At 40.8% G+C, this 22,858-nt stretch overlaps 1 protein-coding gene across 1 annotated transcript in view; it reads left to right on the forward strand.

Moving 5' to 3' along the window:
• KIT (KIT proto-oncogene, receptor tyrosine kinase) overlaps window positions 1–22,858 on the forward strand; it is a 56,178-nt gene that overhangs the window by 19,601 nt on the left and 13,719 nt on the right. The window contains exons 3-13 of the mRNA XM_074904831.1: window positions 2,839–3,117; window positions 6,337–6,473; window positions 9,091–9,250; window positions 12,054–12,243; window positions 12,718–12,833; window positions 18,278–18,392; window positions 19,585–19,778; window positions 20,859–20,965; window positions 21,058–21,184; window positions 21,440–21,544; window positions 21,632–21,742. Coding sequence (XP_074760932.1) covers window positions 2,839–3,117; window positions 6,337–6,473; window positions 9,091–9,250; window positions 12,054–12,243; window positions 12,718–12,833; window positions 18,278–18,392; window positions 19,585–19,778; window positions 20,859–20,965; window positions 21,058–21,184; window positions 21,440–21,544; window positions 21,632–21,742 — 1,641 coding nt within the window. The remainder of the gene's footprint in view (window positions 1–2,838; window positions 3,118–6,336; window positions 6,474–9,090; window positions 9,251–12,053; window positions 12,244–12,717; window positions 12,834–18,277; window positions 18,393–19,584; window positions 19,779–20,858; window positions 20,966–21,057; window positions 21,185–21,439; window positions 21,545–21,631; window positions 21,743–22,858) is intronic.

Here is a 22,858-nt window from a genome sequence, read left to right on the forward strand (position 1 = left end):
ATGGAGAAAAGTACTATAGCATCCATTTTCTTGGAGACAGCAGTCCTTGTCCATTAGGGGTTGTCTCAGAGAGTCTCCTCTGAACCCTGCCAGTCCTTTGAGAGTTACTGCAAAGTTGTTCTCCCAAGACAGGGAGATACCAGCACAGCACAGCAAACAGTATGTTCCCAAGGGAAGACACCTGACATAGTGGCCACACAATTTAAAGAGTACTCCTTTAACCGCTCCTGAGTTGTCCAAATAGCCATGCAGCTACCACGGATGAGTTTTCTTGAACTTCTGTGTTTCTCGGATACTATGACTAAAGGAAATCTGGCATGTGTGTTACCTATATTATTGTCTTTATCTACCATGACTGTTTTCCTGATGGTACTTGTCCCAGACAGCTGTGATCATAGATGGGTTTGTGCCTTCCCTTATGTGACTGACTCCTTCACCTCAGGATAGCAGGCAACCCTCCCATGGAGCATGATTACCAAAGCATCAGAGAAGTTGTGTGGCCCTCATGCAACGTGTTGTTAATTTGTCTTAATTGTGTGAAAAATGTGCAAGCTTCACTTTGACAAGTTCCTAGCAGTAAACTGTTTGTGAGGTTGGCCATCTTTTTGCAGTACACTGTGGCTTAATGACATCTTGCATCACCTTGAAGATGCTACCATGAGCTCAGCTGCTTGTGGGACTGCCACAAGCACCCCATACGCTTTCTGCTTGTAAAGCTGGGTGTGAAGAGAGAACACGACCAAGAACCTCAGTCTGTGCAGTCCCAAATGGAACATAAAGTGGTGGCAGCTGTTTATCTCTTACGTCCTTGGGTCCACTAAACCCAAATTTTCTATGCTTCTGTGACCAAGAATGTCACAGTGTGGACATACTGTAGGCGCTTACCTCTTTCACCTTTCTGCTTTGGCAGAAAGTGTTTGTGTTGTATCTATAGAAGCAGTTTGTGTCCCTATCCAAGCAAGTTTAGTGAAGATGAAGCTAGTTCAGACACCTACATAAGAGAGAAAAATCTCTTGATTTTGATCTCAAGTCTTTTCAGGCACAAGCAGTGATAAGCACCACTGCATCTTGTGTTGAAAACCTAAGGTATGCACAGAAAGCAAGTGCTATCCAAGATGTATCTGTAATGGAAAGCTGTGAAGGAAAGAGTATGACCATGAGCAGCCTTGTTTGTGCCTGGATTCCCTCCACCAAATCCTTACATGTCTTCTCACCATGATGTCTGCCTTCCAGAGGGGAATGGAAGATGGGAGGGGAGCACCTCAACAATTTTGCTTACCCCAGCCAAGATCTTCCCTGCAACTTCATCTGTTAGTGAAACAGGTCTTTGTTCCTTTCTTCTATTTTCAAAAATGTCTTTTTGTTCTTGGGAAGCCATACCTTCTGCATAGTCAAGATACCTTGGCTCTGTCCATAATGGAGAAAAAGTGGACTGAGAGGAAACCAGTCAGTTAAACCGCTGTGAGCAGGGACATTTAGATGAGCTCTTCTACTTCATGGTCTTCCATGAGCTCAGGAGTGACAGCTGTGCATAGCATTTATCTTAAGTATCTTCGAGTGCAAAACGTCATGCTTTGGTTCTGTTCAGACATGGTTTACTTTTTTATTTGTTAGTAGTCTCCATCCTCAGTTCTCAGTTCTAGACTGATGCTTCAAAGCCTTTAGTTTGTGGGGGCTTCTTGGGCAGCAGTATCAAATGAGGTTAAAACTACACCCTGACTCTAAGCTAGAAACCATCCAGTAACTTCTCTGTTCAGTGATGAACACCCTTTGACTTAGCATTTCCTAATTGCTTATGTGAATGTCCCATGCTTCTTTTTCAGCCTGTTACTTCTTGTCTTAAACCAAATACACATTGTCCATCATCTTACCCAAATTCTTTCAGTCTTCCTTGTTAAGTCATGGTTTGTTGTCTCTAATCATTCAAGTTGTACAAAGCCAGTTTGCAAAAAAGAAAGCAAACTTTGCCCTCTGTTTTTACATTTCTAATTCATTCTACTCTATAGGGAGGGCAGATGGGAGCTGAAATAAGCTTTTACAGCATGTTTGTCACCACACTGTCCTTTATTTTGTGCTGTTAATGGCCAGGTTCTTAGCATTTCAAGGTCATCACCTGTCATGGGTTTCAAGTTTGGCTATAGAAGTATTCAAAGTACTTTGTTTGCGTGTGGTTGGCCAAGATGAAATGCTTCAGGAAAGTTACCTTGTGAAAGATTACATGATGATTTTTCAATCAGATGTGCTGTTGATATGCCCATTTTTTTCCTAAGGAGGTTAAAAATAACCCTGCTTTCAGGGAGGGGAGAGAGAAAGAGAAGTTGTTTGGTGCTTCCTCTGGTAGCAATGTGTGTTCATTTAGATATGTATTCTACAGAAGTGAAAACCATAATTTAGGTGCTTTTCAACTTCCATTTGCTCATAAATTTGTTCAAAATCCTCCTGTGGGCATGAAACCTTACAGCCCTGCCACTGGCTAAAAGCGAATTACTTTTAATGGTCTGTGAAAATCTGTTTACTGTTGTTGGGGGTGGAGGGTTTTGGAACTAAACAAGGCAAAAAGTAATCTCCATCTCCAAATACAAAAGTAATAAGATTATTTTTAGTGCACATGATTCTTTAGTGTGTCTGGTATTGAATGCTTCTGCACACCTCCTGTTCTGCTGCTCCTTTAGGACAAAATTTAATGTCTCTTGGTAACCATGAATTGGGTAATAACTTGGTTTTACTGGCTGAGTGTAAAACTTTATTTGATATAAGTGCCCAGTTGTAGAGGTAGGATCATCAGAAGTTCCCTGTGCAATGTCAGCTTCTCTGACAGGTCTTTGTGTTTCTTCACAGATCCAAATGTGCTCTTCCTTGTTGATTCTCTGATCTATGGGAAAGAAGACAGTGACATCGTGCTAGTGTGCCCACTAACAGATCCAGATGTTTCAAACTTCACACTGAGAAAATGTGATGGCAAACGTCTCCCCAAAAATATGACGTTCATTCCCAATCCTCAGAAAGGCATCATTATAAAGAATGTACAGAGGTCATTTAAGGGCTGCTACCAGTGCTTGGCCCGGCACAATGGAGTTGATAAAATATCGGAGCACATTTTCCTGAATGTGAGGCCAGGTAACACAGGAATTTTGCCTTCTTGTAGAGCACCTGATTCTACCCTTTACCTCCTAGGAGCTGACAGGAAGTCTTACCTTGTATCCTCACCTTGTCAGGAGGTGGCTGGCAGTGTTGGTCTCCTCTAGAGGCTTTAGAATCATCTTCTACTCAAAGCCAGAGGTGCTTGTGCACCAGGGGATTGCTCTGTGGCACCTGTGGCCACTGCAGGCTGTGCAAAGGAAGGTGGTCGGCTTAGAAAGCTTGTTCTGGGCAAGTTGTGTCAGGGTACAGGCTAGTCTCGTGACACTTAGTTTTTGGCTGTGCTGAGTAGGTTTGGCCATGATCTCTTTGATTTTCTGTTCTGGGTGATTTCCAGGTGTTTTCTTCACCATTCTAAGAAATGTGGGCTATGCTGTTAAACTTTGAGGACAAACCAGCACCCTGAGGTTTGGACAGGTTTGTGCAGGCAAGGTGGAGATTTGGGTGCCTGACTCACATGTGTGTTGCCCACAGGTGACAGCAGGAGGAACTGATTGATGGCATTGAAGAAGAGTGATTCCATGGAGAGGCAGAGCTTGGGGGAGCAGAGGGCCTTGTTTATCTCCATGTTCATGAGTGAGGATGGACACAACAGCAACCACGTGCCCAGATCATGATGAGTGCATTGTGGCTGAGCTGCCAGATGCACCTTTTTCCTCTGCAAACCCATTGATGATGCCCTACCTTTGAACTACACACCTTTGTGCCATAGGTTTGGGTGGTTAGGTAGGTTTGGGGAGGCGAAGCCCGATACTGGCTGTGCAGTACATTACAGACTGTTTTTTTCTGGGCATTTTGAAGCCTACGGTCATCCTGTGTGTCGTTATTTTGCTGCATAAATACCCAGGAAAGAAGTGGAAGGAGCAGTTCAGCAAGCCAGGCTGGCTTGGCACTTCCTCAGGGGCAAGTAAATGAGTTTGTTCTCACATAGCTCTGGGGCTCTTTGAATGAGGTAACCCCTTGCTGCAGCCGAGAATGTGTCTCTGCTAAAGCGTGTGCAAGATGCAAAGGCTGCAGTAAAGTCTGGGGAGGGAGCATCCCCTGTCCATGCACATGCGTAGGTTATGCACGGGGAGTTTCTTTTGGCTGCAAGGTCATTTCTGTTCAGGTAGCTGAGGTGTCCCTTTGGGTTTTTGTTGTTGAAAGGAGAGCTTTGGGAGGGGCTGCATTGGTTGGCTTTGTGCTTTCAGAGGCATCCAGCCGTCAGCGATGCCATCGCAGTGGTGCCGCTGAGGCTGCTGCCAGTGGGCTGGTGGGCTTCCTCCCTGCTGCCTGTTTCATGCCAGGCGTTGGGAACTGAGGCCAGGCCACCAGCAGCACCGCCCCTAGTGCTGGTGAAGAGGGCTGCCCCATGGTGCGATGTGGGGACATGTTGATGTTTGCTCCATGGCTGGGGCTGTGTGACCTGCCTGGTGCCATTCTCCTCACTGGTGGGGCAAGGGGTGGGCAGCGAAGGCCATCTCAAGTGTGCAGTTTTGCTGTGGCAAATTGAAGAAGTCGTCTTCTGATGATTTGGAAACTCTGTTACAGTGAATTTTAGTGAATGCTAAATTTCAACTAAAGAGAAAAGAACAGAAGTTTAATTAGTACAGGTATCTCTGGCATTCTCCTTTGATGATAAAAATCGAGTCTGTTCTTGCTATCTCTTTTGTTTGTTCTGTAACATATTTTTTTTCCAACAGTTTTTTCAGTGATGGCCAAAGACAGCAAGCAGTTGATTGGCATAACTGACACTTCTCTGGCATGTGAGAGTGCAAATTGGACTATTTCATTTTTACAGGAAAAAAATCTGTACTTGCTCAATACAGCGGTGACTTCAGATAGGAGGGTGCTGACCTGGCATCCATTGCCAGGAGACCACTTACAGTGGGCAGCTGTAGGTGGCTGGTGGGACCTGGGGGTTCTGCCCATGTTCTCCATCTGAGGGGAAGTGTGTAGTAAGTGGAAGCCTCTGCTGTATCCATGAAACAGGGAGCTGTGCAGGCATATTCAGACATACACCAGCCTTGCTAGGATAGGACAGGGAGTGTTTATGTCCAGCCCTTCGCAAAACAATGAGGGGCTTTGTGACTTTATGGCTTTGTTTTGGTTGTCCATAGATGTTTCTGCATGTGAGAACACAGCACGCCTTCTGCACTGGCTTCCTCCTGTCTCTTGGGTACTGATGAATGCCAGAGGGGATTTTTATGTGAGCCTTTATATCTGAAGAGAGCAAACATGTTTCTTTGTTCTCTTCCTTAGCCACTTACAGCAACATGAGGAAAACGTTATTGTTAATGTATGAATGGCTGAAAAGTGTGGTGTTTTCCTGAGTTTCGTATAATTTACCTAAGACAACTACAAAGCCTGTGTCAGAGGCAGGAAGAGTCTGCAAAACCTTGTCTGATATATGTTGCGTTCACGGTTTGAAAGTGAGTCTTCCTGCATATAAGCTCTAGTGGAGTCTCATAAATGGGGAGGATTTGAAGAAAGGATTAAGAAAACAGAAAAACTGTGAAAGGAACAAAGGGGGATCTGAAGAACTTTGCAGAGATAAGAGACACATAGTCCTGACATATACTTGACTTGACAAAAGAGACCCCAAGGTAGAACAAGGGTACAGCTAGCCCACAGCTGCTTGTAATCACCTACCTCTTGGGTGACAAACTTGTCCAAGGTCTTGGTTCTATCCACCTCTGTGAACCATCACCATGAATAGAGGTTGTGGTGCTTTCAGGGGCAGGTATGCTGAAGTCCTTGAGCTGTACCTGTCCTTCCTAAGCTGTCCATCAGGGGCTTTTCAGGGACCTGTCAAACAGTACTTCCTGTCTGCTGTAGTATTTTGTAATTAACAGTTGCAGTTAATGCTAGATTGCGGTAATTCAGTGGCTGGTCCTCACCACGTTTTTGGTTCCAAAGTACAACTTTTTAATCACTGTCATGGAATGAATCATCTCATTGATGGTTCAACATCACTAAGTTCCTTCATGCAAGTTGCTACGCTCTGAGAAGTATTATCTAACTTCAAGTGTAATTTGAAGGGAGATTGAAGCAGAAATATGCTTGTTGTAAAGAAACAACTGTGTAATACGTTCAAGAAATTTGAATACCTCTTGGAGGCCTGAAATTTTATTGGAAACTTAATGACTGTTGATTTTTATCCCCCCTTGGAATCTCTGAAGCTAATAAAAAGTAACGCATTTCTAAATTGTTTTTCAGTTCACAAAACTCTTCCTGTCATCACCTTATCCAAAAGCTATGAGCTTCTCAAAGAAGGGGAGGAATTTGAAGTTACATGCATAATCACAGATGTGGATAGCAGTGTACAAGCTAGTTGGATTTCTCACAAAAATGGGGTGAGTTAATTTAATTGTATCACATATGCCTCAGCACAGTACACAAACTCTCTGTAGACATTCATGTGCTTGTCTTGGATACCCGATCATTTATAGGTTTGGATTTGATGTATTCCCAAAGGTAATGCATCCCACAGACTGGTGAGGGGCCAGCAACAGCTGTCCCGTGCCTATGTGGATTGCTGGGAGGAAAAGCATATGCATGGGCTTCTCTTCCTAAACAGAAATTAAAGTTTGGCTCTTCAGTGTGAAATTTTAGGCAGCCCAACAGAAGTCACATAATACAGAAGCACGGAGTGCCTACGTATCACATTGCAATCAATGGGAGCTGCAAATATCAACACATGGACTGCTAATTCCATATTCTAATCGTTATCATTAACAGTAAAATACCTGCTAATTAGCATGGGATTGTGTGTGACAGGAATAGTAGTAAGTATTCGTAGGAATGATTAATTCATTTAAATTACATGGTGTGCCTCACTAACTGAGGAAGTTCTGAAAAATGAACCAGTGAACTGGCTTCTGTCTGTAGTGATAGATGAAGTTACTGCCTGGCATCACCGAATTAAATTATTGGCAGGCTAAGTGCTCCAGGAGAGTTAGTTACAGGCAGCACAGCTATTCTTCAGATGAGGGGCAGAGAGATCCCCTCCCCTGGTCAGTGCTCTGCCAGCTCTGCCTTTGAAATGAGCAGCAGGCTCTGGGATTTTTAAGGCCACTTCTTGGTCTTCTGGGTATACCTTGAAATTTAAATTAGTTAAAAACCCTTGTGAAGACCTCTTAGTAACTCCTGCCATATATGTTCCCATGCTAATTGGATGGTCTTTTGATGCTAGTGGCAGTGACCAGAATATGTAATTCACAGGCCATGTCTGTATGGAAGAAAAGGCTTTTGTGATGCTGTGATGTTTGGATCAATCACATCTCCTCAGGCAGATAGCGCACAGGAGGCCCATTCCCTGAGGCTGGGCGTAGCATGCTTAGCTAATCCAACCGCTCTGGCAAAGCTGTTCTTGCTAAATGCTTGCTGCTCCAGAAATCCTACCTCGCAGCTCTGAAGGCTGAGGAGGTCTAAGTGACATGAAGGCAGTGTGGGACATGCAGATGGGGCTTTTGGTCCTGTGCCAAGGTCAACTGCAAGTCCTTCATCTGAGAAACTTCATTTCTTCTCTCGTTTCCCCTCCCTTTTCTTTGTTAGAGTGTGGAGAAATTAGGGCCTTCCCTTAAGTTTTTGTGCTTTACCACTTTTCAGTTCATGAGTAAAAGCCACAAGGAAAATATTTTTGACCAAATAAGTTTGACCTTTCTGTCCTTTCTGATAGATAGCAGGGGATGCTATCTTTTAAATACTGACGGTTAAATTAAATTTTGTACTGATATAGAATACATAAAATCATGTTTAAATAGATGCAGAATTACATTTTGTCCTGAATAGGTGAGAGGAAAAAACCCCAAAACCTCAGTCCTTGCATGACTGAAGTTATCACCACTTTTGAAAATTAGATGACTTGTTATAAGCAAGCAGATCCATACAAAACAAACTTCTATTTGTGATTATTACAGCTCAAAAGGAATCAAAATTGTGTTGAGAAGATTAGATTTATCTAGAAGCTCTTGGAACCTTCAAGAAGTGAAATCATTCTACTAGAAAATCATAACAAGTCCAGGCCTGCATTTGGATTAATCAATGTGAATTTAACAGTCTTTCCAACCACACCAAGCGTTCTCACAGAAACTGAAGTCAATACCTCAAAGCATTTATTTTTCTATGCATACGTAGGCATAGAGTCATGATATACTTAGTGCTTTGAAAAGAGAATGAAGTTGCCAATTGCTTTTAAGATTAATAAATCTAGATTGCTATAGACCAGGAATAAGAGCAGGTACCAGAGGAAGGATGCCGTGTAAAACCTGCTGCCAGCAGGTCTCTCTGCAGTATGTCTGCAATCAGGACTTGCCATGGACTTGGGGCATAGAGCAACCCAGTTCAAAATGAAGTTCCAGCACCTTAAATTTTCTCTTGTCATTCACATTCAAGCATTTTTACAATAGCTGCAGCTTCTGGGCATTAGGAAAGTCAAGACTTGGTGATCATTTTGTATCAAGCCCTACAACTGGAAACATTAGTGCAAATAAAACCTTCTGTTGGTTCCTTACCTTTATCAGCATTAAAAATTTATCCAGAGTGAGCTGAGTTTGACCTTGGGCACAACACCCTTTTCTTCATATGATTGAAACATTTGAAGAAATTAGTTTCAGCTTTGTGACTACGCCTGGTCTCTCCCATTTGGTGCTCTTGGGGCAGGTGAACAGACAGACACACACACACACATACATGCTCTCTTGCTTTACAGCAAAGCTTGAGGAGAATAAAAATAAAGAATAAGAGGATGGGATAGGACTTAGGAGAGGACATTATCTCCCAAAGACAGCTGATCACATACTTGTTTTTCATGGAGAGATTCTAGTGACAGGTTTCTCGTCCTGGGTTATTATTCCGGTTTAAAGCAATGAATATTAATATAGCAAAGTTATAATTACTTCTATTTTTAATTTATCTAGGAAAGATGCTGCATACACAGTGTTTTAGATGTTAATTGTTTTTTACCAACAGATTGTTACAAGCAAAAGCAGAAATTTGGGTGATTATGGATATGAAAGGAAATTAACATTGAACATCCGTTCAGTGGGAGTTAATGATTCTGGAGAATTCGCATGCCAAGCAGAAAACCCTTTCGGAAAAAACAATGCCACAGTAACCTTGAAAGCACTAGGTAAATAGTTCTCATAGGAATCTTAACATTTCTAAGAGCGGGAGGTGGAAAGTGAGAACACGGGAGAGCCTTCCTTTCCATCTCTCTCCTTTCCCCCAAACCTCAGTGAGTGAAGTTGCTTTATTAAAAGGTTATTGCTGACTGGTACCATATGGCTCAGGAAGTGTTGTGGTGTGTATGACTACTTTAATTTCTATACCCCTTTGCACGTTATTAGAATGTGATATTAGAACAACCACCTAACAATGTTTCCATCTCTTTGGTTTGTCTCATCCTTTCTGGTTTAATTTTAAATTTAATCCAGTCTTAATGAAGCAAGTAATTTACCTTTGCCTGGTACTATCCCTACACTTAAGTAATTTGGCAGCACAAGCACAAGGCGTATCTTTAATACCTGCCTTCCAAGCACAGGAAATTTTGCTGATATTGGCATGTCTATGTTTTTTACATAGACACTATATATGTACCTCTATTTAAAATAATGCTGTGAGGAACACTGAAGTGTGCATAGACAGCATGAAATTGTTCCAGAGCTCACCATCCAGCACTTCCACAGGTTTTGAATCATGTCCCTTAACAGTAAGTGAACTGCCTCCCTCCTCTTGTTTAAGGACAGACTCGCTTAGAGTCTCCTGTATATTAACTTGGGTGACACACAGTGCCTTTTGAACTTTAAAGCTGCTGAAACCTGCTAATTTGATAAATGAAGGACATGTTGATATAGTTAATAAGATAATTCTGAAGAAGTTTTTGTGTAGTTGGCTACAACCGTTTCAGTTCTTTACTGTTCAAGAGTGTAGTAACTGAGGGAAGTGTAGCCTTGGATCCTCTTTCCTTTTCAAATCTTGTTTTCTGTTGCACAGATACTCCTGCAGCATTGCTTATTTTTCTTTCCCTGGGAACTTAAAGGAAGTGTTCGACATATGCAGGTCAGATTTTCAGCAGAGTGGCAGAGGTTTGAGTGCCATTAACCTTGCTCCACCATTCAAGAGAGTAGAGCTCATAACACCCTCCTTTTTTTATAGGAGAGACTAAATTCATATGTAAAAGAGTGAATCATTGTGAAGTATGAAAGAAAATCTTTTCCCCAAGGAAAACAATATGAAAGCTTTTATTGTAAGAGGAGGGAAGTTCTTAACTACAGAAATTCTTAGGGCTACAACATATGCAAATGTGGCTTTAAAAAGGATTGACTTTGGAAGGTCTGGGGACTAAAATAAAGCACGGCATTATGAAAAATAGACAATAAAATAACAAGTTTGTATTTAGTAAAGTGCAAAGTTTGTATTTAATAAAAAATGCTAGAGAAAAGCTGAAATCTTTCCTTTCCGAGATACTTTTTTCTCCCCATCCTCTCAAATTTGACTTAAAATAAATTCTGTCTCCTGCATGCCTTTCACCATTCATTGTCAAACTGACTGTATTTTACTGAACTGTGCTAGCTCCCAGGGTCCTGGGAAGTGGTGCATGGCATATACTGGAGAGATCTTGGTATTATATCAGATCCCAAATCAGTGTGGCTTTAATATTAGCTAGAAGGTTTACAAGAAAAAATGGGTATTTTTTGTAAATTTCCTAACTACTTTTTTAAACAGTTTATCTAACTGTAAACGGTTTCTAGAACTGCAGTTCAGGGACTGATAGCAGAATCATAAAATTTTATTTGCAGGTTCTTGGGTCCGATTTTGAGTCTAGGCTGCATAGGAGTTCCCGTGTTTATACAGAAAATAGAAAAAAGCTCTGCAAAGGAACTAAGAATCTTCAGTTTCCAGATTTAAAACCATTTTCTCTTTCTAATGATGGAGAGCATTTTAGTGTACCTGCCTGCTGTGAGTTTACTTCATCCTTTCTTTTCCAAAGCATCTGTCAAGTGCTCTGGCAGCTCCATATGCTTTCACCAAGCCCCACTGGCTCTGGTTTTCCCAAGCTCAGGTGCCCAGCTGGCCACAGCAGTTTGATTACTATAAAGTGGGAAGAAGCAGAGATCTGAGATTGACTTTTGGTCTAAATTCAAGCTCTCTCAGTAAATGTGTTTCCTTGTAATTGCAATCTGCCTGTCAAATGGATAATTCCCATATGAATTTGTGTAATAGGACTGAAAAATTTGTCTTTTCAAAGTGAATAATCCTGAAGCTGATGAGTTTATTAATGAAATTAAAACCACTGTGGTAAGGATACTGCTCCACATGATATTTTGGAAAGGAACTGCACAATGATAAATGCAATCTGCCAAATAAGAGATTAAGACCCATCAGTAGATGAACAGAAATGCCATAGTTTAAGACAGTTCGTATCCAGGCCTGTGGACTTAGCACATTTTTCTCTAATTACAGTTTTTAATGGCTTCATTTGTAATGTTGTTCTTAATTACACTTGACAAAGAAACCTTAAATACTCTAGTATATTGTCATAAATGATCAATATATCTTGCTTTTTTCATAATGTTTCTTTTGTACCATCCAGTTAGTGACTCTGATTTTTAGAAAAATATAAATTCTTGAATATAATCAAACATGTGCTTGCATTTTTCCAAAAGCAAATTGGGGGTATTTATCATCAGAAGATGGAATTATTTCTGTTAAGGCACTTAAGGCGCTTTAAGTCCTGTGCCTCATTGCTATATATAGTTAGTGGCCTTGGTTTTGGCAGGTGAGAGCTCAAGTTCTGCTTTGTAGATGAGGTTTCCTGTTTCACAGTTGGATGTTTGATCACTGATCTTGAAGTAGTCGTAACTGTGGTTAGAGTACTGACAGTGTTCTAAATGGTTCTGAAATTGTTTTTCTTCTCTTCTTATGGCCATCAGCTAAAGGATTTGTCCGTTTGTTTGCAACAATGAATACCACAATAGATATAAATGCAGGACAAAATGGAAATTTAACAGTTGAATATGAGGCATATCCAAAACCGAAGGAAGAAGTCTGGATGTACATGAATGAAACGTTACAGAATTCATCAGACCATTATGTCAGGTTCAAGACTGTAGGCAATAACAGGTAATATAAATGACTGTAAGTGCTATTGATTTCACTCTCTGGAACTAGAGTCTGCTCTGGAAAGAGGAAAGTGGAGATGGTGAGAAAATTGTGATTATAAAAGACCTTGTAGTACACGTAGCTTACCACAGTAACGTGGTACTTAGTTGCTGGCTGGGATTAAACCACGACACATGTGTGGCCTGGGTTATGTATCTGGGTTCCCTGCTCAGTGAGAAAAGGAGCAGGTGGTGGTGTGTGCTCAGGGTCTGAGCCTGGTGCTGAGCTGTCACTTGGGCACACATCTGGATGTTAGAAGTGGCAAAACCTTGGGACGCTGTAGTGCAAGGGCAGTCATAATGCAAGATAAAAGTGTCTGTATGGACAATGTGTGCAGAAGAAGACTGCATGCTAGTAAGTCACTCATCTTCCATGTAGCAATTGCCTGTTCACTGCAAGTTGCGAGCATCAGTAATGCTTAATTTTTCTTTACAGTTATACAAGTGAACTTCACCTTACCCGATTAAAAGGAACAGAAGGAGGCATTTACACATTTTTTGTGTCCAATTCTGATGCCAGCTCCTCTGTAACATTTAATGTCTATGTGAAAAGTAAGTAAAGTGAACAGTTTGAAATATTTCATTATCACAGTCATTGTATTTTATACAACATAATGTATGCACAAGATGTCACAGTATCATTCAGCATATGAGAGGCTTTCTGAAGTGAAGCACATGCTGGAAAACTATTTAAAAGTCAAGATACAAAAGTGCAGAGTACTTACACAAATCGACCTACTATCCAGTGTGACCTTACATTCTAGTGAACATATTCCAGAGGTTACCAGATAGGTGCTTTATCCAGGAAAAAAACTGTAGCACCTGGAAACACAATCTCAAAAATAACCGTGTATCATAAACCTTTGATAATTTAAGGTGGAGCAGGATATACAGGGCTATAATTTGTATTTTTGGCAGCCAAGTTAAGCTATTAACTGTCTTTAATTTGTTTGAGTTGGATGTAGAGTTTGAAAGTTTGTCAGGAGAATTATTCACTTGTGCCTTTGGCATCTAAATACTTCTGTATTATAATATAGATCACCATTGTTTTAGAGAAATTTGCATAACTTTACAAACACTTGTGCTGTTATCTTTGGGACATGCTTGTTAAAAAAGAGCACTGGTCTCAGTTACAAACAGCGTTCTTCAAGACAAAAGATAAACTTCAAAATGAATTCAATGAAACCTTCAGGAAATCCTGTCCTTCTTAGAAGAGCCATCCCATTAGAGAATTTCATACTCTCAGCAGACAAATATTGGCAGCTACTAAAGGCCATATTTAAGGAAAATTAAACCAGGAGGGAACTGCTGGCAAACTGGAGAAACTAAGGTATGGTAGATAATGATGCCTTCAAGCCCAGCAGGAGGAACTGTATAGAAAATGAGTAAATGTGCTGCAGATACAGTTATGTGTTGTTGCTCTGTTTTAGCAGCAGCGTGTCCTTTTCCAGGCATAGGTTTATGCAGAGGACTGTTGAGACAAATGCACAAAATCCTAGATACTAATTCCTGAATTCTCATTTACCACTGAAGTTCAACATTTGTAGTGTCACTATTAGAAATGCCATACTATGGGTCTAGCAATGTCATGTTGGGCTCCTTTCAGAACATGGCATTTTTTCCTTCATCAGTGAATGTTGTCATTTGTATTCTTGTGCCTTTTTTGTTTCCTAGCTGTGATTTCTGAGATGAAGCCGCTGGCGACCTCAGATGTCCTTTGTGGATGAGTGTGGTTTACTGTCACAAGGGATAATTCTACTATTTTACAGATGAGCAGAGCAAATTATTGAGCCAGAAGTTTGATTTCTGGGAAGCAATGGTAGAAATTGCAGGTTGCCAGTGGAACTGCCAGTTCACATAAGCGTCAGTTCACTGGATGATGTTTTCTGACTTGCAGCATCATAGGTGTGCTTGGAGTGAGGGGCTGTTCATGGTCCTCCCAGCTCTCCCAGGCTCTGCAGGCTGCTTGGGAGCAGTCTAGGCAGAAGAACTAAAAAGAAAAAAAAAACAACACAATTTTGTGACCATCAGGTGTCAGTTCTTGGTGCAGAGCTCCATGTTGCCACTTCTGAGAAACACGCTACTTGATAAAAGCTGAAAAACCCTGTGGATCATGGTTGGGAAACCAGACTAGGAAGAGCATGGTGAAGCAGTATGACCAAGGCAGGAGGGAGCATAGACAGTTTAGTTATTAATGGCTTGTCCATACAACCAGTAGTGTTCAAGTCTTCTTTCCTCTTACTTCCACTAGTGGTCTTGTAAGTAGTAAAATCAGTCTTGGGATGCAGTGGGGGCATTTAAGCAGTCTCATAGAGCTCGTGTTACCATGCACATTGGCCCTGTGTTGACTGCAGCCATTGCCCAAGCATGACACACTTGACTCAGAAAAAAGTTTCTTTTGGTATTTTGACTAAGCTCCTGAAAATATTTTTGTTTGGAAAAGAGGAGATGAAATGGATTGATCCTTCTAGGGGTTTGTTTTTAAGACAAATAACCTGTTTTCAGTGGCTTGTAAAATGCTCATCATTTAGGTATGAAACACAAACTGCATGACAACATACCATATTATTTGACATAGCAGAGTAACTGCCAAAGGTGAGTCACGCGTGGGTGGGTCAGATCCTGATCTAATGGTGTGTCCTGACCTGACATTGTTGTCAGCAGGGATTTTGCATAAATTGCTGGGATGTAGCTCGTGATGTTTACACGTCTGGCTTGGGCAAGTAATCAGCAGAAAGTAATCAAACAGGTAAAACAGGATTCATAATCAGGAGAATGTCTTCACATAAACAAAAATCAGTGCTGAAGCATTTGCTGAAAGGCTTCATGTACAGAAGATCCAGTGCAGAAATACTTGCCTTGGATTTAAACATTTAGCAATTGCATATGCTAATCTGAAACAATACTAAATTGCTTTAAAAAAATAAAAAAGAAGTAGTAATTCATAGTAAATGTGACATAAAGTAAGTAAAGAAGGAGCTCTGAAATTAGGAGCCAAAAGGAAAATTACAACTTGACAAGCAGCATGCTGAACTGAGTTACAATTAAGAAATTGTAGAAATCTCCAGAGTGGCAAGGTACAGTGCGTATCGCAATTAGTAGAGGAATCTTTTAAGTAGTACCTGAGTTTAGTGCAAAATAATTTCTGGGCTTAATTATAGTCAACAAAATACTATCTATGCAGTTGGGGCTCATGCTGCAAAGAGAAAACTGGTCACAGTATTATAGATCACATGAAGCCAAGCTCGGTGGTTTTCCTGTCACTAGACTATGCAGTGAACAAATGAGGAGTCACTGTGATGTTATGAAAAGATTTGTTCCAGTCCAGAAAACATAGCTTCAGGAGGAGGTCCCTCTCTCTTTGACTACAATAACAGACAATACCTATTAAGTGTTACTTTATAGACATATACTTTGTTAACAATGAAGAAAAGGAAATTGGTAATAGAAAGCAATTAAATGCACATTGTTATTATACAGAGTGTTGAATTAAAATAGGACTGACCTCTTATAAATAATCTTTGATATATTCAGAATCAACATTAATAAAAGCTGAAAAGCTGTTAATAAATGTAGTGAAATTAGGAGTTTTAAGACATCTGATGACTGATTATGGAAGGCAATATGCAATATCCCAAGCAAGCAGTGTAATGAAACACTAAATATTTAAAGGGTTAAAGCCAAAACAGCAAGCAAAGTCATTAAGAGCCTGTCTGATAACAGCGATAATTAGGCAGTGAAAGTTATAAAATCTAGCACAGTAAAATCTCTTAAAAAGAAGATGCTCAGTGACAACTTGGCATCTGTTTACAAAATCCATTCCGTCTTTCCTCCAGCAGCCCTTGGAGCACCTAGGCTGGTGGGTGAGGAAGATGCTCTGGGTTCTAGAAAGGGGTGCAGGTGCCGAGACACGTGGGCGGCCTGAGCCGGCAAACAGGGTCCAGGGACACAGAGTCCAGGGACACAGGGCCCAGGCACGGCAGTATCAGCCACCTCAGTCTTCTTGGTTATTGACTGCGAGGGGGCTCTTTGCCGCCGCAAATGAAACACACCCAAGTGAAACGCATCCCTTAATTTCTCTGAGCCAGGGAGGCTTGGGAGCCCTCCCTGATGGGGGTGTGTGTGTGTGTGTGTGCTGATCAGGCTAATCGCCACATCAAAGCACTTCATCAGGCATATCGCTGGTGGAGCTGCTCTGGGGTCAGCTCTGCTTCTCAGCAGCTGCAGCTGTGCTTCTCGTGGCCCCAGGGCGGGACCACTCTGCCCGGGCTGCTGGATGTGTGTTAACCCTGTGCAGCCTGTTGTCACCCTCCGTTGCTGCAGGGTGGACTCATGGCCATGTGGACAGCTTTTATTGCACGAGGTTTTTACTAACGTGGACATTTTTGTTTCATCACTCAAAGTCAGGAGATGGTAGATGCAACCCAACTTTGGCACCATATTTTTTCTGGGGCTTAATGTTCATATTCCTCTTACATTTGACTTTTCATTTCTCTCATTTCTTGAGTTACACTGTGTTGTAATGTAGCCTAAAAAATTGCATATACCTAAACAAATTGCACAAGGGTAGTAGATTAGTGAATTACAATTTTGCAATCCAACCATTTTGATATGAGTTTCAAAATGTGAGTTACGTGTATTCCATGAACACTGAGGCTGGGCGAGATGCTGTGTGCTCTCAAGAAGTTCCTCACCAAATGAGTAATGCTGAAAACCCATCTCAACATTTTGCAACAATGTTTGGTTCTTGGTCGTTTGCATAAAACACAACATGCGGATTTAGAAATGAAAGAACATTTGGTTCTTGTAGCGTGAGTCATGAGGAGATGCTATGTGATTAAGAGTATACGTGTGCTTTATTGCCTCTAATTTAATCAGCAAGTAGAATATTCATTAAAAACTAACACCGTGCAGTCTTTGTACGTGGATTTTATCTGAAATAAGTCTGCATTTTCCTACTGTAGTCTATGTAGCTTCGCTACTTTCTAGAATATTAGAAGTTCATCTTACATTTCTGTAAAGTATTAACGGATAATAAACTCTTAACTTGTACCTGTCAGGTGAGTGGCATCATTGCAGTATAGCATGGTTTTTCCATTAACTTCTTTTTGGGTGATTTTGCAAGGAAGCTAAGGTAGTTGTGGGAAATAAGGCATCTAATTCAAGTTTCACCAAGAAAACCATGTTGCTGTGTTGGTGGTACCCTTGTTTGAAGCCTGTGATATTGCACTTACGACTGTAAAGTCTGTCTGATTGCTCTGGTTTCCTGCCATACCTGAAACGGTAGCTCCTTGAACCGACTGCAGGACATGGCAGGAGGCATCGGCTGGCTGGATTGCTTTCTAAACTACCAAAGCAATCACAAATTATCATTTGGAAAGCTAATACATTCAGCCAAATATTAACTTCCTCTATGTGCAGGGTTTCAGGGAGTCAGGCAGTCAGGCGTTTCAGTAGCAGTATCAGAGAGAGACATACATCCTCTGCAGGGATGGGGAGGTCTGCACTAGTTGCCTTGCACTGTAGTTCCTTTTCTGGCTGCGGTGGTAATATTTAATACACAGGGCAGATGTAAGAGGGATGTGGTTTGACAGATTTAGTATGCTTGTAACTGTGAAGAAACTGTCCTTTTTTTAGAGGCACATAAAGTCACGCTGTGCAGGAATGGGAACTGCAGTGTTGTTCCAAGCACACACTTCTTTTGGGTTGTCTAAGCTTTGCTGGTTTAGGATCTTTCATCAAACCAAATACTTGGTGAAGGTAGGGTATTCTTCTGAAATCCAACCCAAGCATACAGTGTAAGAACTGATATTTTCACAGATGGTCAGTGCTAGTAGGACACCATTTCAGACCCCAAGACCTTTGAACATGCAAAGCTCTGTTCACCTGAGGAGTTCCACAGACGATGATGCACATAAATTGCTGGAGTGAAGAGCAAATGGCAGTGCAAATTCTGTGTTCCCCTAATGTGTGACTCTCGTTTTTGTTTATTGCAGCAAAACCAGAGATTCTCACTCTGGATATACTTAGCAATGGTATTCTCCAGTGTGTAGCAGCTGGATTCCCAGCCCCTACCATATACTGGTATTTTTGCCCAGGAACTGAGCAGAGGTGAGTTAAGTTAACCGGTGTCTCCAAAGGTTATTCTAGATACAATACACCCAATTTATAATTAAAAATTAAGAACATAAAATGACTTGGTAATAGTTATTTTCAAGTGTTGCATCACTGTTTTCGTAATTTTTGGCATTACATTACTTGTAGTCGTTTGAGGGAAGGCAGGGGTATGTTTCATTATTCCCTTTTGCATTCCATCCTTGAAAGGGGAATAACCAGCATTTTCTGCTGCAGAAAAGTAAAAGCCAGACTTTCTCTCTGCTGCAGGCTAGTTCAGGTTTGTATCAATTTGCCCCCAGATGACACACGTTCTGTATGCAATTTCACAGAGTGACAGTTGCAGAATCACTTGTGAATATGGCTGTTATCTTTTGTTTTATTGTGTAATGATATAATTTTTCAAGACATGAAGTAATTACATTTCTATTCACATGAAGCATATGACAAGTAAACAAGTCCAGAGTTGTTATGAATAAAACCTGATGTCTAGTTACCTGTTTCTAAAACAATTGTAGAATTTCACTGTGAAGTGAGCATCTGTGGAGCATGTTTAAAGGTTTTGGTTGACTTCCACCATGATTGTACTAGCCAGTCATGGGTCTCCCACCTGCATAATTTGTTTTATGCCTGAAACAATTATTTCCTTAATTTTTTTTTAAATTGCACTGGTTTTTACTCTTAACTCTGTGCTCATGTAGTAAATATGTGACATATGAAGGGGAGGCAGCATCTTGAGAGAACAGAACTCTTATTTTCTGGCTGCATATAAGCTTGACGGTGTTGTATGTACATCATGGATTTTTTTGTTAGGGAAAGTTTTCAAGAGTAGTTAATAGACTACAGCTGTTCAATGCTGAAGTTGGAGGTACAGGTTAAATGGTACAAAACCCATAACGAGCTTACAGACCTGTAGGTATCTCTAGCCAAAAGCAAATGCAAAGACCGCATGGTGTCCATTTGGGTCAGGCTTGGTGTATGTATCTATTTCCCCCATTACAGTGAAGACAGTGAGATATTGTGAGTAGGCTAAGTTTTGAGGATAAGATCTTCAGATGAACCCCTTTGTAGAGCAGTGTTGTTTAGTTATTTGATGGTCTGGCAGTGATTATCTGCCTTGACAGCAGGACCTGTCATCCATTCTAGGTAGCAATCCATGGCAGGTAACTGTCAGTATTGTTTCTCCCAGGTGTTTTGATTCACCAACAATATCCCCCATGGATGTCAAAATCAGTTACACAAATTCATCAGTGCCATCATTTGAACGAATCCTGGTTGAAAGCACCATTAACGCCAGCATGTTCAGGAGCACCGGCACCGTGTGCTGCGAGGCTTCCAGCAATGGGGACAGGAGCTCTGCTTTCTTCAACTTTGCTATTAAAGGTAATGGCTGGAGTGAATGAGACCATAAAACGTGGGTGCCGTTTAGCTCTTTCTGCAAGAGGATTTTAAGTGGTTTACCTTTGCCATAAGAAAGTTTACAGTACTGTGGCTGAGCATATGATAACACTACTTGTTCCGCCTGTCAAAGCATTGCTTTAATTTTTCAATGAGTATTGTGGTATTGTCTCTTTATGGCTCTAGATCTGCAGTGCAGTATATAGCTGGTTTTCTTCTGTCTGTGCAGCAGAGGGACAAACCACCTACAGCATTACACTGGCTTCCCCCCCCCCCCCCCTTTTCTTTTCCTGTCATATGTTTTGACTATTTAGGCCATCATTTTCAAGGAAAGACTGCATTTTTTTTGCTTTTACAATGTCTCGGGAAAAATGCAGTCCTGAACTTGCCTGGAGCCTAAGGGCCATGCTGTTGTAAAAGCAGTAACAACAACATACTGCAAAAGGGCTTATGAGTTTTGTAGCAGTATTTGTGGGTCTGTGGGGTAAAAAAAAGCACTAGAACATAGATGACTCAAAATGTGTTTGTAAATCTGTGCTCTTCTTTGCAAAATCAAATGTTCTGCTGCTTCTTTTTTCTGTTACACCCAGATATAACATATAAACAAATAAGCCAGATTTGGGGCAGATGGGTTTTACTGGAATGGTATTCCTTTGCTACTTGGCACAACCTCTACTTGTACAGACTGTGCTGTAGACATCATACTGGGAGGAGCAAGAGCAAAAAAAAAGAAGAAATTAGGGCTTCAGAAGAAAGCTTCTTTCTTGAACGTAACTTGACTGAGATCATGCAAACCCCTTGCCTTAATTGATCTTGGTGTTATGTCTCCTGAATTGATGAAGCGGAGACTTCCGAGGCAACAAATTGGATGATTTCTTTGCCAGCTCTAACCCCCACAGCTCATTCAGAAAAGCCATTGAGATATACCTGTAGCACATCTGGTAAAGTCAGAACCCCAGACTGTGTTTCACAAGGAATAACTAAGGAAAGGTTTTCACTTGCATCTTTTTAATACAGTTTTTCTTGTTCAGTGTTTAAGCAGAATTTTCTCTTGTTTCTTTCCAGAACAAATCCGTACCCATACCCTTTTCACCCCTTTACTGATCGCATTTGGAGTCGCTGCAGGACTGATGTGCATCATAGTCATGATCCTGGTGTACATATACTTACAGGTAAAATCAGAAGCCACTCTGCCTGAATCATGAAAGTGTGTGAGCTGCCTTTGGAGGCCTTGGTAGTGACAGCTGTTCTCTTTCTTTTCCAGAAACCCAAATATGAAGTTCAGTGGAAAGTTGTTGAAGAAATAAATGGAAACAACTATGTTTACATAGACCCAACGCAACTTCCTTATGATCACAAATGGGAATTTCCTAGAAACCGGTTGAGTTTTGGTTAGTTTAAATTTATTTAACTTCATCTCCAAGGTGAAACCTTCAGGTCTCATATGAGACTGGTCAAACACAGCATGACTTTGTCAAAAAGAAGTGCAATAATGCGAATAGTGATAATTGCTCATACTTAACCTTGGGACAAAAACCAAGCAGGTGTATCTACAATAAATTCCTTGATACCATAAAATAAAATGTTGAACCCTTCAGGAAGAAGTGCCCCAAGTTGTTACAGAGTCTTTTGTTTTGCTTTATTAGGTAAAACACTTGGTGCTGGAGCTTTTGGAAAAGTTGTTGAAGCCACTGCTTATGGTCTATTTAAATCTGATGCTGCTATGACAGTAGCAGTAAAGATGTTGAAAAGTAAGTTGTTCTAATATACTGTACAATTTTTTCTTGCTTCCTTCTGGTCAGTATGTTACATACTGAACATTGTGCTTTGTTTTGCAGCAAGTGCCCATTTAACAGAAAGAGAAGCCTTGATGTCAGAGCTTAAAGTGCTGAGTTACCTTGGAAACCACATTAATATCGTGAATCTGCTTGGAGCTTGCACTATTGGAGGTGGGTTTATCAACAGATTATTGATTATTTCTGTTCCTTTTTTATTGCTAGAAGGAGGAACCTTGTGAAGCTGGTGCAGCTAAGTATAGAAATCTTAAATACGTTTCTTGCTTAGGCAGGTTGCAGGTCATCATGATTATCACCTGTGAATTTCTGAATCATACTAAAAGCAGTAATGAGACCACTCTAGCAGGAGTAGGAAGGTTGCTGTTATTCTCTGTCACGTGAGCCATTGTGCACTTTCTTCTTGAGAGATGACAAAATGTACAGCATAAGTTTTTTCCTCAGCCACGCTGTTTTTCACAAACAAGATAAGATATGTGAACTGGTTACTTGTTGGTATCCAAGGTGAAGTCGACAGGCCTGTCTTGTATAGTCTCCCAGCCTTCTGTTTAAACTGTAAATGTATCTGTTAAGGCACCACTGAAGTTACAAATTCTAAGCAGCAGAAAGTTGAGAAAAAGAATTTTCCAAATAAACTATTGCACAACCCAAATGTTTCACAAACTGAATAAGCTTGGGTTTGAACATAGTAAAAGCTATGAAACAGCTGAAGTGTCAATACAGAGTAATGCAGTCCTGTATTTTTAATTTATGTGCATTTCAATATGAAAGATGCTATTGCTTCTTATACAGAGATTTGCACTTTAAGTTTTTGCTTCATTTTTCAAAGAAAAGAAACTTGTAAAAATTCATAGCTTTAGATGGAGGCAAAACATTTCTCACTTTCACATTTAATGATTTAAAAATACATTCAATGATTTTAAGCAGTCGACAAAGTAGACTCACTGGCCTGAAAAAAATGTAGCCTCTGTAAGTAAATCCTGCCACAAACACTGCTTTTGCTATTATGAAAGCTAAAATTTTTAACTGCAGAAAAATGGAAATAAACTAGTGAGGTTAGTAAACGGTGGTACATTAGAATAACCTTACAGATGAAATAACACGCTGTGCAATTACATATTCAAGGGCCATAGCTGGAGTCATTCACTCAGAAAACATATATTTGATCTATAAACAACTGAGCTGGAGATGACTTGATTCTCCTTTCCGATTTCATTTTAATATTCTAAGACCTTGTGCAATGTAGTTTTCTGTCGCAGCCGGCTGTTCTGT

The sequence above is a fragment of the Athene noctua genome, chromosome 4 (assembly GCF_965140245.1).
Source record: "Athene noctua chromosome 4, bAthNoc1.hap1.1, whole genome shotgun sequence".
NCBI lineage: Eukaryota > Metazoa > Chordata > Aves > Strigiformes > Strigidae > Athene > Athene noctua.